Genomic DNA, 12,285 nt, shown 5'->3' with positions numbered 1-12,285 from the left:
TTGGAGATTTCTTGTCTTTGGTTACCTGCGCTTTACAGGCTGAGATGACGAGCACACTGAGCCCCGCGAGGGCATCGCTGGTGAAGACCCTGATGGGAAAACAGCCTGTAGATAAAAACCACCCCCTGATCTACCCATCCCGGGTGTACCGGTGTCTGCTAGAGCCAGGACAAAGCACAAGAGGCTAACTGCAAGCTAATTTAACATCAGCTACAATTTCTGCACAGAGACAAGACCGAGAGAGGCCCTAACCGCAGGCCAAGATTTCCTAAAGGTTGATTTTCAGACACGCGGATGCAGCCGGCTCCTGCAGGGCCAGATTCGGGAGACAGATGGGTCAACGCTCGCAAAGACGGTGGTTTCGGTCGCCGTCTGGCTGGTTAATAACAAGGATGCCAACGGTGAGAACGGCTCGCGTGGTTTCACATCCAGCAGTGCACAAAAGATTTATGACAATCTAACTATAAATTCCTAGAGCCTAAATCTCCCAGTTTCATATGGCTAATGGTGTAAATGATCTGAAAAGATTTCTGTAAGAGAGTTCCCACTATCCAGGAAAATAGCTTTGGCTTATAGTATTTGGAAGCACTGCCCATTTTTATCACACATTTATATTTATGAGAATTCTTGCTTTGTTTTTCTTTCTTCTTAACACTGCCCTAGGATGATTTTCCTAAAAAGAAAGAAGCTGAGAGAGGTTAAACGCAGACCTGGCAAGATTAGAAGCTTAAAAACCGGCGGAAAGAGATACTCGTTGGCCAAACCACCGCCTTTTGACAGCGTATTCTGCTCCAGGGTGTCCATAGACCGGGTCAGTCGCTTGTTCTTCCCACGCTGGTTTCTGTGCCAACTGTCCGTGAAACAGCTGAAACGTTAATATTGGCTGGAGATCATAGAATAGTTTGGGTTAGAAGAGACCTTAAAGATCATCTAGTTCCAACCCCCTGCCCTGGGAGATGGAGACTAACCCGCTCACGCTGGCTCCGTGCTGGGCCCTGGTCTCTCTACAGCCCTCAAAAGCAGTTCTTAGAGAAAAGCGTTCAAAGCGAAAGCTCAGAGGAGTGGCGAAAGGCTTCTGGTTTTAGGTCACCGAGCAGCGTTCACTTCTGAACAGCGGTTTTAGGTTTTTGCAAAGAATCGGCATGGACTGCCCTATCCCCCAGGCCAGGAAGGTCTGTAACTGTAACAAAACCCAAAAAACCAAGGAAATTCTGGTGCTTAAATCCAATACACCAGCCAAATTGCAGCCAGACAAACCCGTGCCGCTTCTCTGCCCTGGCACTGTACTTCAGGACTTAAAGGGGGGCTACAGGAAAGCTGGGGACAGACTTCTTAGCAGGGCCTGTCGCAATAGCACAAGGGGTGATGGCTTTAAACTGAAAGCCGGGAGATTCAGACTAAGGAAGAATTTACAGATATAAGATCTGTAAGATCTTAAGATCTAAGGAAGAATTTTTGTACACTGAGGATGGTGAGACACTGGCCCAGGTTGCCCAGAGAGGTGGGAGATGCCCCATCCCTGGAAACATTCCAGGGATGTTGGTTGGCCGGGGCTCTGAGCACCCTGGTCTAGTTGAAGATGTCCCTGCTCATGGCAGGGGGGTGGACAAGGTGGCCTTTAAAGGTCCCTTCCCACCCAAACCATTCCGTGATTCTACGATTCCTTCCAGCCGTGAGGAAGCCGTTTGTCCCCCGACGAGGGCCCTGTTCTACCCCGAAGGAGGCTCCACCGCTGACATACCTATAAAAGATTCTCTGCACAACTACGCCCACGTGAACAGCTTGCGTGAACTAATCGAAATAATAAAAGACGCAGGTTTACACTGTAGCAATGACCCTATCGAATTCCTCAAATTATCCAATGAACCCTACTTCCCACTTCTCCCAGTTCCCCTCTCACGCGTACTTGTGCTACACACGTCTTCCTGCACAGCAAGGAACGGAGACAGCGACTCCCGTTTGGAAGGTAAGGAATACGCGCGGACAGTGTTCACTGACCAGTTTCACTTTCATTAGAAACAGGACATTTCTAAGGAATTTCAGTGGGAGCAGCTGCAAGTCCCACAACTCAGAGGGGAAGGTAACAGGGCATCTGGGAGAGGATAAGGAAAAGGGAACAAAATTGCCTCGAGAATCCCAGATCCAGCGGAGACAGCGGCACAGCTGAGTATTTCTGCAGAAACTAAAGGACTTTTTTGGGGATTGCACTAAGCCAGTGACCCAAACCAGCTGTGAAATAATCTTACCATGGTTATAACAAATTTTAAATTTGATTCTAAAGGAGAAATTAAATGAGATTGTTCTCCTTTGTTCTTCGAGTTCACAATCCAGAGGTGCCACAGTACTTCTCCTGCCTCAGGTGAAGCTGAGTCACAAACTGAGTTCCTAAAATTGTCCAGGTTGGAAGGGACCTTTCAGATCATCGAGTCCAACCGTCGACCCAACACTGACAAACCCACCACTACCCCATGTCCCTCAGCACCACGTCTGCCCGGCTTGTAAATCCCCCCAGGGGTGGTGCCTTCACCACTGCCCTGGAGTTGTTCCTGCTCTGCAAAAAACGCTGCCCCTTGCTCACGATTTTGCCATCCGTGCGATAACACACTCCAAAAGAGCGCTCTAAAAGTGAAAACAGGACAGGAGAGCAGGTGTCTGCTGCTATTAGAGGACACCGAGGCTGTGGGCGGCAGTTTGTACGCTGTCAGTAAACGAGGTGTGCTTGGAAAACATACCGCTCGTGTGCTCTTTTAGGTAGGGATGGCTAAAATACTCCTCCGCCGATTTTCATACCGCCCTCTCCCTTTGCAGCCCGGCAGAGGTGTTAAGACGCACGTATCGATCCCAAGGACCGCCCTAAAAATGAACTTCCAGCCGCAGGAAAGTTTTAGCACGGGCGTGAATTGAAATGAGAGAAGTTTAAAAGCGCAATTAGCACTCCCAGCTCGTGCAGAGGATCAGAAGCTTCATGAAATTACATTTGCAGGTTGAGCTTCACCGACAGTTTTGGGATATGGCTACAGGAAAGAGCTACACTTCTATACTTACACTTTATGCTACCTGTATAAAGCTGTTTTTCTTTGAAATAAGCAAATTCCTTGCACGTATAACATTTAGCAGGACATTCTAGCCTCAATTTTTAATTGCTAGAGCAATTTAAATGCCTCTAGCATTTTTAAGATGCTCCTTCGACACGGCAAACGGGCAGTTTCCAACAGTCAAGAGTTTTAACCTCCTGCATAGTTTCCAGAGCACGCACCTGAAATGTCGTGTTTACACCATTCCTTGCCTCCGAAACAGGCTCTGCCAGCTCAAACGACGAGCTGAGCACAAGCAGCGCTTGTCCTGGCTTTCTCCCTCGCTGTCCCTAAGCCAACGCAGTCACAGACTCCAAGGATCTTGACGCTCAGCCGTCAGGCGCACACGTTTGATCCGAAAGATGCAAGAGGAAAGAGGACGGGAGATCACGCTTCACTTTTTGCTTTTTATAGAAACGGCAGGGATACGGCAGGACACTCAAACCAGCCAAGGATTATCTCATTGCTGTGTGCCAGGGACGGGAGAAAAGCAGACAGACTTATTAGCATTTTATAGGTCTTGGCGGGTGACGGCTTATTTCAAGGTCAAAGAATTGTGATAACGGAGGCGGAGAATGTTTCAGCCCCGCGGGTGCCACAAGTTTGATGGCGTTTTGTTTGCGCACAGCGACGAAGGAGGGAAAACAGATCTGGGTTAACGGGCTACAAACCTACCCCCGGAGTGACCTCACACCTACTTCTGCTTTCGGGATAGGAAAAGGTTTCTATCAAATCACGGACCACCGGCCGCAACTCCGAGCGGACATGGAGAATACAGCCACCTTTTCCTCTTTTTCTGGTCGCGAAAACGAAAAGAGAAGGTCAGCGTTTCTGTTCAGCGGGTTTGGAGGAGAAACGGAGCGGGCAGAGGCCTTAGCTCTGTGCTCTGGGTAAGGAAACGGAGCAGCTTCAGTGGCTGCGGCCGGAATGGGAGCAGATCAAGGAGAAACATCGCAACCGAGAAAGGATGCTTGGAGCGTTGCCAGCCACCTGCGTTTTCAGAACAGATGAAAGCCGGTTATTCTGAACCTAAGGCTGTCTTATAAAAGCGTCCCTCCTCATTTACGCTGAAGGTAAATCTACATATACATAAATACCAATTTATTCTGAGTGAAACTGGTTTCCATCTAAGTTTCTTATCCTTTTTGGAATATTCATAGAGGTGAGGAGAGAAAAAAAATCAAGATGTTTGAATGCAAAAGTTTATAAACTCTCTAATTTTTAAAATATTTCCTCCTGCCCCCCAAAACCCACCTTCATTACCAGTAGACGGGGCCAACTCTGAAGGGCAGCGAGCCTTAATATGGGCTTCCCAGCCAGCATCTCACCGGAACCACGTTTAAATGTTTTTACTCTGGCATACAATTGCCCAAAACCCTAACCAGAAATCAAATTTTTGCCCTGAAAAATCAGAAACAGTGTATACCTATAAAACAAAAGGAACATATGAATCCAGTAAAGGCAAAGAAGGAGAAAGGAGGCAGAGGCAACAGTCAGAAATAGGAGTTGGACAATAACCTGGGCCACCTACACGATGGCTCTGACACATCTAAAACCAGTTGTAGCTTCACAATAAACACGATGCAGCGCTGGACGCTGCTAAGTTTAGCCACGAACCCAGAGAATTTTCCCGAGGTCGTATCAGGAACTGCTCGGACAAAGGCTGAGAGGAGAAAAGGACAAAGCCGCTTCTGAACAGGAGTTCAGGAATAACCCCCTGCACCAGGACAGGCTGGGGCTGACCTGCTGGAGAGCAGCTCGGTGGAAAGAGACCTGGGAGTCCTGGTGGGCAACAGGATGACCATGAGCCAGCAATGGGCCCTTGTGGCCAAGAAGGCCAATGGCATCCTGGGGGCCATCAAGAAGAGTGTGGCCAGCAGGAGGAGGGGGGTCATCCTCACCCTCTGCTCTGCCCTGGGGAGGCTGCGTCTGGAGCACTGGGTCCAGTTCTGGGCTCCCCAGTTCCAGAAGGACAGGGAACTGCTGGAGAGGGGACAGCAAAGGGCTACCAAGATGCTGAGGGGACTGGAACACCTCTCTTATGAAGAAAGGCTGAGGGATTTGGGTCTCTTCAGTCTGGAAAAAAGACGACTGAGGGGGGATCTTATCAACGCTTAGAAATACTGAAAGGGTGGGTGTCAGGAGGATGGGGCCAGGCTCTTTTCAGTGGTGCCCAGTGACAGGAAAAACTTGACCACAGGAAGTTCCACCTAAACATGAGGAGGAACTTCTTTCCTGTGAGGGTGGCAGAGCCCTGGCACAGGCTGCCCAGAGAGGTGGTGGAGTCTCCGTCTCTGGAGACATTCCAAACCCACCTGGACGCGTTCCTGTGCCACCTGCTCTGGGTGACCCTGCTCTGGCAGGGGGTTGGACTGGATGATCTTCGGAGGTCCCTTCCAACCCCTACCACACTGTGATTCTGTGAACCTGAAAAGCGTCAGGAGTCGAAGCAGGACTGTTGGATCAGGCAGGACAGCAGGTGACCAGTGTGGAAGAGGAGAGCTGGGAAGAACCTCAAGAACTGGAAGCCTGAGTCTGCCTGATGTAATGGAGAAAAAACGTCAAAAAAATTTAGATTTCATGAGGTTCTGCAAAACTGAGGTCCCTGGAGGGTGACCACGGCACCCAGGCTGAGGCCTGAGCTGCTGCAGCACCTTCTTGGATCCCCACGTCCTTGCAGCATGAACTGAGATGACCCTTTTGCCCCAAAATGTCGCCAGCTCCTTTGACGTGGCTGCCCGCTTTGCCTCCTCGCCGTTTCTTCACCGTTTTGCGCAAGAAGCCAGGGAAAGCAGGGGGTCAGAGAAGACAGGGAGAGGTGACGGGATCATTAGGGAGGCCAGGAGGGAGGTTTGCCAGCTGCCACGTGAGCCAGAGGGGGCTGCTGATCTTCAGAGGAGAACAGCTCACATTTCAGCCTTGCTGCCACCCTCCGTGTTTGCTGAACTGTGCAGAAACCAAACAAACCCAGATTTAGAAAGTGATGTTCTTAAAGCTAATTAAGACCAGAACCATGAGAAAGCACCTTTCCTGAACTGTATTTTACCGTCAGAAGCGAAAAACTTCTTGGTCTTCATACAGGCCGTTTGATGTTGGGTACGTAAGGCAGCACCGAGTCCTGTCTCAAGAGAAGACCACAAGCGCTACAGCGAAGGACGAGCTGTAGCTAATCCTGGAATTAAGCTGGTTTAAGGTCAGCTAGATCCAAATAGTGCCTTGCTAATATTCCCCCTAATTATTAAGCACTTTCAGGAGCGTGTTTCCAGCCACTAAGCTTGGCACTGCAGAGAGAGGGAATTCAACTAAAGCTGGTACTGATATTAAACCGTAGGTTTAATGATTTGCAGATGGACCGAAAGACGCGGTGCTTCCGCAGGGAGAACCAGAGCTAACTCTGCGCAGAAAGGAAAACTCCGAATAGGGGGATGAGCGGAAGGCGGTATCAGCGACGGACAGAGGAGAATTTGAAGGAGATTCCAAAGGAGGAACACATCTGAGCTTCTGCTTTTGATTTCATCCCAAATATTTAGGCGCGGCATGAAAAGTTTGCTTAACAAGCGCTAAGACACACTGCAGTGTAGGTGTTATAAGCAAGATATATCTTTGGATCCTTGAAGCATACTATACCCAAGACTCCTCTGATAGAAGTCTCTATTTTCACCAGGAACAATTTTCGAGGGCCTTAGGAAAAGTTCTATTACTTAAATCAGAAAAAAAATAATTTTTACATCACAAAATAGCAAAAATTAAGGCATTTTACCTGAGCCGTAAGCACATTTATTAACTGCAAGTAGCTTCCATTACTTCAGAGCGATCAGATCCTGCCTGTTTCTGTTCTGTTTAATCAGGCAAGCTGTTTCCAGTTATATAAATATTCCTAGTGTTTGTTTCATGGGTCATAAGGAGGGGAACCAACGCATTATCTTTTCTGGGAGCAGTAAACAAACAGCTCAGCTGCTGCAGTACCCAGATCCACATCAACACCCAAAGGAAAGCTGTGGCTGGGAAAGAAGAATATTTAGACCTCAGAACAACTGAGCCCCAAACCTCTTACAGTAAATAAATGTTGATGCACGTAAAACCACCTACGAAACAGCAAAAGAAACCAACAGCTTTCCTGTACTAGGAACGACCACTCCAGCTATTCTGCGATTCCCTCCGTCGAAGAACAGTTACGTGACACCTCTCAAGGAGTGCACCCTCAGCAAGTTCGCAGGTGACACCAAGCTGTGTGGAGCTGTCGACATGCTGGAGGGACCGGATGCCACCCACAGGGACCTGGACAGGCTGGAGAGGTTGGTCCATGTGAACCTCATGAAGTTCAACCAGGCCAAGTACAAGGTCCTGCACCTGGGTCACGGCGATCCCAAGCACAAATCCAGGCTGGGTGGAGAATGGCTGGAGAGCAGCCCTGAGGAGGACTTGGGGGTGCTGGTGGATGAGAAGCTCAACATGAGCCGGCAACGTGTGCTGGCAGCCCAGAAACCCCCCCGCAGCCTGGGCTGCATCCCCAGCAGCGTGGGCAGCAGGGCGAGGGGGGGATTCTGCCCCTCTGCTCCGCTCGGGGGAGACCCCCCTGCAGTGCTGCCTCCAGCTCTGGGGCCTCAGCACAGGAGAGACACGGAGCTGTTGGAGCGGGGCCAGAGGAGGCCCCGGAGATGCTGGGAGGGCTGGAGCCCCTCTGCTGGGAGGACGGGCTGAGAGAGTTGGGGGGGTTCAGCCTGGAGAAGAGAAGGCTCCACGGAGACCTTGGAGCCCCTTCCAGCCCCTCAAGGGGCTCCAGGAAAGCTGGGGAGGGACTCTGGATGAGGGAGGGGAGCCATGGGACGAGGGGGAAGGGGTTTCCACTGCAAGAGGGGAGATTGAGCTGAGATCTGAGGCAGAAATTCTTGGCTGTGAGGGTGGTGAGCCCCTGGCCCAGGTTGCCCAGAGAGGTGGGAGATGCCCCATCCCTGGAGGGGTTCAAGGCCAGGTTGGACGGGGCTTGGAGCAAGCTGGTCTGGTGGGAGGTGCCCCTGCCCAGGGCAGGGGGGTGGCACTGGATGATCTTTCAGGTCCCTTCCAACCCAAACCATTCTGTGATTCCATGATGCTATGAGAGGCTCTCTGCAAACTCCCTCATTTCATCCTGATCTAAAAGATATAAATTCGAGTCATAATTACAAGTTACGGCTTGCGTCCTCAAAATTAGGCCCCTTACCTGACATTAAAGCACAAAGAAGAATGGAGTGAGCACTGGTCACTTTCACTGAACCCAATGGAGCAACATTCACTATTGCATATAGACAAATTAGTTAACATAAGTGTATAATTATCCCCGACGATGCAGCCATGAAAGCTGAAAATGATTCTCACAGAGGGAAGAGAATCACAGAAGCATAGAATCTTCATGGTTGGAAAGGACCTTTGAGATCATCGAGTCCAACCATACACACACAAAAAAAAAACAAAACCCAAAAACAACCTACAATCTCTGTCACTAGAGCATGCCCTGAAGTGCCACATTTAGACGTTTCTTAAACACCTCTAGGGATGGAGACACAACCACCTCCCTGGGCAGGCCGTTCCAGTGCCTGACCACTCTTTCAGTGAAGTAATTCTTCCTACTATCTAATCTGAACCTCCCCTGCCGCAGCTTCAGACCATTTCCTCTGGTCCTGTCATTATTCACCTGGGAGAAGAGGCCAACACCCACCTCTCTCCAACCTCCTTTCAGGGAGTTGTGGAGGGCAATGAGGTCTCCCCTCAGCCTCCTCTTCTCCAAGCTAAACATGCCCAGCTCCCTCAGCCTCTCCTCATATGACTTGGTCTCCAGACCCCTCACCAGCCTGGTAGCTCTCCTCTGGACACGCTCCAGCACTTCAAGGTCCCTCTTGTACAGAGGGACCCAGAACTGAACACAGCACTCGAGGTGAGGCCTCACCAGTGCCGAGTACAGAGGCACGGTCACTTCCCTACTCCTGCTGGCCACGCTATTCCTCATACAAGCCAGAATGCTGTTGGCCTTCTTGGCCACCTGGGCACACTGCTGGCTCATGTTAAGCTGGCCGGCCACCAGCACCCCCAAGTCCTTTTCTGCGGGGCAGCTTTCCAGCCACTCTTCCCCAAGCCTGTAGCGTTGCTTGGGGTTGTTGTGACCGAAATGCAGGACCCGGCCCTTGGCCTTATTAAACCTCATCCAATTGGCCTTGGCCCATCCCTCCAGCCTGTCCAGGGCCCTCTGTAGAGCCTTCCTTCCCTCAAGCAGATCAACACTCCCACCTAGTTTGGTGTCATCTGCAAACTTACTGAGGGTGCGCTCAATGCCCTCATCCAGATCATCGATACAGATTTTAAACAAAACTGGCCCCAAAACTGAGCCCCGAGGGACACCACTGGTGACCGGCCGCCAAGAGATTTCACCCCACTAATCACAACTCTCTGGGCACGGCCATCCAGCCAGTTTTTAACCCAGCAAAGAGTACACTTGTCTATGCCATGATTCGCCAGCTTCCCCGGGAGAATGCTGTGGGGGTAGAAGGTATCAGAAAGATTCTCCTTGACTTGATTTGGAAGCCATCACCTCTAACCTGAGTGCGAAAAGGCAAAGAAAGGGAGAAGTACTTTTGTTCCTGCTTTAACAAATGGACTCGGTTAAGCTAGGACAATAAAGGAAAGGATGTCCCATACTTACTTTCAGAGCTGTGGAAGGATGAGAAGACATGCTGAGCAGTCTCATGGAGGCTTCCATCTGCCGGGGCGGAAGGAAGAAGTTGGGAACAACAACAGGACCAGGTCTGAGCAGAACTGTTAAGGAACAACCTTTGGTAGCTGCACAAAGCTCCACAGGAGCTGCAGATGTGGAATAAACCTCACTGTAACAGCTGCTGATGGATCCCAGATGGTGAGTCTCATTCATCTTAATCCATATTCTATGGTTCTGAACACTTGGTTCTTTCACCTGGCCTCTCAGAGCATACGACACCAACTTGCTTTCCAAACTTTATACTTGCTGGAAAAGCCAGTAGAGTACTTCATTAATGGTCTGAAGTTGCGGCAAGGGAGGTTTAGATTAGATATTAGGAAGAATTACTTCACTGAAAGAGTGGTCAGGCACTGGAACAGCCTGCCCAGGGAGGTGGTTGAGTCACCATCCCTAGAGGTGTTTAAGAAACGTCTAGATGTGGCACTTCAGGGCATGCTCTAGTGACAGAGATTGTAGGTTGTTTGGTTGGACTCAGTGATCTTAAGGGTCCTTTCCAACCATGAAGATTCTGTGATTCATCCTGCAAAAATTCCAGCACAACTCAGTGAAACCAAATGTGAGATTCGGGATCTTGCAAGAAACATGGGAAAGTATTTTAAAAGCAAAATTAAACTACGTTTCTTTTACTACAGAAGAAACACAAGAGATATCATACATGGAGAAAAACAGCGTGGGGAAAAAAATGCGTAAAACCTTGAAACTACCCAAAATGAACTAACTCTCAGGGATCACAGAATATACTGGTTACAAATGGTGAGGAAGTCATCACTACATTGTGTGAAACGCAACACAAAAGGGTCTTCCAACACCTTCCCAGGTCACCACTTCTAGACTCGCTTTACAGGGCAGAGCTCCACACAGGGAATTCCGCTTTCCGGAGGCCTGTGAGATTCTAACCAAGACATAGGACACGCTCCTTGAATGCAACATGTGTTTAAGAAAAAAGGATACAAAACAGTTTTTGGTTTGACGGACTCTTCTGACTCTTCCAGTGGGTCTTCACTACTGTCATCAGAAAAGCTTTGACTACTTCCTTCCGAGCCTGCTTGGGCTAATACGCTCTTAACACAGATCTCATCGGAACCACTTTCTTCCTCGTCTTGACGTTCTTCATTTACAACCTCACCATTTTCCTCCTCCTTTCTTTCTGTGGTTTTTGGATTGGTCAAACCAACGCCTCCTGGAAATGCCAGTAGTTCTTTGGAAGCTGCACGGAACTCCACATTTTGCTCTATAGGTTTAGTAAGAAATGCTCTATCACACTCACAATTTCCATTTTCTACAGGGCCGTTGGCTGTTTGATGCAATTCTGACAAATGAGCAGGCTGAAACAGCTCCTTCTCTGTTGTTTCCGTGACACTATTCAAGCTTTGAAAGCCTTCTGCTACTGCCCAAGGACTGCCTTCATCTGCGTGGAGGCTAATGCACGGGCTACAGGTGGTGAGCATGCTTTGGTTGTCACCTTGTAGTATGCTGGAGAAGGTGCTGCTCCGTCTGGTGTTTCCTCTTTGCAAACAGTTTATATCCACCGAGTGCTGATCTTCGGGCCCCAAGTCTACGGGCTGGGGGTCAACACCCTGCTCCACTTCAGACAGGACGCTGGACCAGGGACTAGTTTTGTCCGTTATGGTTGTTACATCATTAAGAGTTCGTGGTTCTATGACGTCTTCTTCATATTCCTCTTCGCTGTGTGGCTGGATGGCAAAAGCACTTTCACCTTCCTGGATGTAGTCTGTTGGCAAAGGATGCTCATCTTCAGGGACAGCTTGGTCCAGAAAGTCACGCAACATGTGTCTCTCAAACACGGATCTCCCAAAAGAGCATGGCTGCTGGGTGTCACTGCAAATGCTCTCTGAGTCCAGCTCAAGTGGGCCTTGACTTACTTCAGTTCTGGCTTCTTCATCCTTCTGGTTGGCTACATGTGTAGCATCCAGCTTTCTGCTGTTGTCTTGCTGCACATTAGAAGATTCTTTACTATTTTTAGTTATAGTCTGCAAGTCTGAGCAATAGAAAACAGCATCGGTAAATGCACAGAGCAACAATTCACCTTTTATCTGATTTATTTGGGCTTTTTGCAGAAAATCATGTGTGCAAGCACGGTTAGGAGTTAAACATGCCCTCAAACGCTCTGGGAATGTGATCATGTTCTGCTCTCTTTACCATTGACAAGGCCAAGAGAAGGACAGAAATGCTACGGAAAAAAAGGAAATGCTCAGGACGAAATTACTGGGAAATAACTAGAAATACCTGCATCAATGTAAAGAAAAAAAATTGGATGGTGAAAATACTCTGGTACACAGAGTACACCTAAAGCAAATGGAAAAAATACCTGTTGCTTGGAGTGGCTAAAACCAGTTTGGGACAGTTCAGACCACACGGGAAGGAGAAAGGAACAATCTAGACAGAAATGACAGATAATCCAATCACCTTTTCCTCCCATAGCTTCCCCAGTTTCATTGTAGGAGC

General features: G+C 49.1%; 1 protein-coding gene and 1 long non-coding RNA gene across 11 annotated transcripts in view; one reads left to right on the top strand and one right to left on the bottom strand.

Annotated features, from left to right (window-relative positions):
- Positions 1-12,285, bottom strand: part of C2CD3 (C2 domain containing 3 centriole elongation regulator) — a 60,361-nt gene that overhangs the window by 3,379 nt on the left and 44,697 nt on the right. For 7 of the 10 annotated variants that reach the window (XR_012585191.1, XM_074572244.1, XM_074572246.1 and 4 more), the window contains exons 31-32: positions 10,771-11,818; positions 9,748-9,850 (exon numbers count right to left, since the gene is read on the bottom strand). The exons of 1 other annotated variant lie outside the window; for it this stretch is intronic. Coding sequence is in view for 8 of the 9 variants with exons in the window: in XM_074572244.1 (XP_074428345.1) it covers positions 9,748-9,850; positions 10,771-11,818 (1,151 nt within the window). In the remaining variant the exon portion in view is untranslated. Of the gene's footprint in view, positions 1-3,413; positions 3,541-9,406; positions 9,644-9,747; positions 9,851-10,770; positions 11,819-12,285 lie in introns of those variants that run through there. 2 more of the 10 variants (XM_074572248.1, XM_074572245.1) reach the window with 2 other exon arrangements.
- On the top strand, positions 20-4,504 carry LOC141737508 (uncharacterized). The gene is made up of 4 exons (XR_012585195.1): positions 20-401; positions 664-811; positions 1,671-1,966; positions 2,809-4,504. It is a non-coding gene; the product is annotated as an uncharacterized LOC141737508 (long non-coding RNA).

The sequence above is a fragment of the Larus michahellis genome, chromosome 1 (assembly GCF_964199755.1).
Source record: "Larus michahellis chromosome 1, bLarMic1.1, whole genome shotgun sequence".
NCBI lineage: Eukaryota > Metazoa > Chordata > Aves > Charadriiformes > Laridae > Larus > Larus michahellis.
The sequence above is the reverse complement of the archived record's forward strand: the minus strand, read 5'-3'. Positions and strand labels throughout refer to the sequence as shown.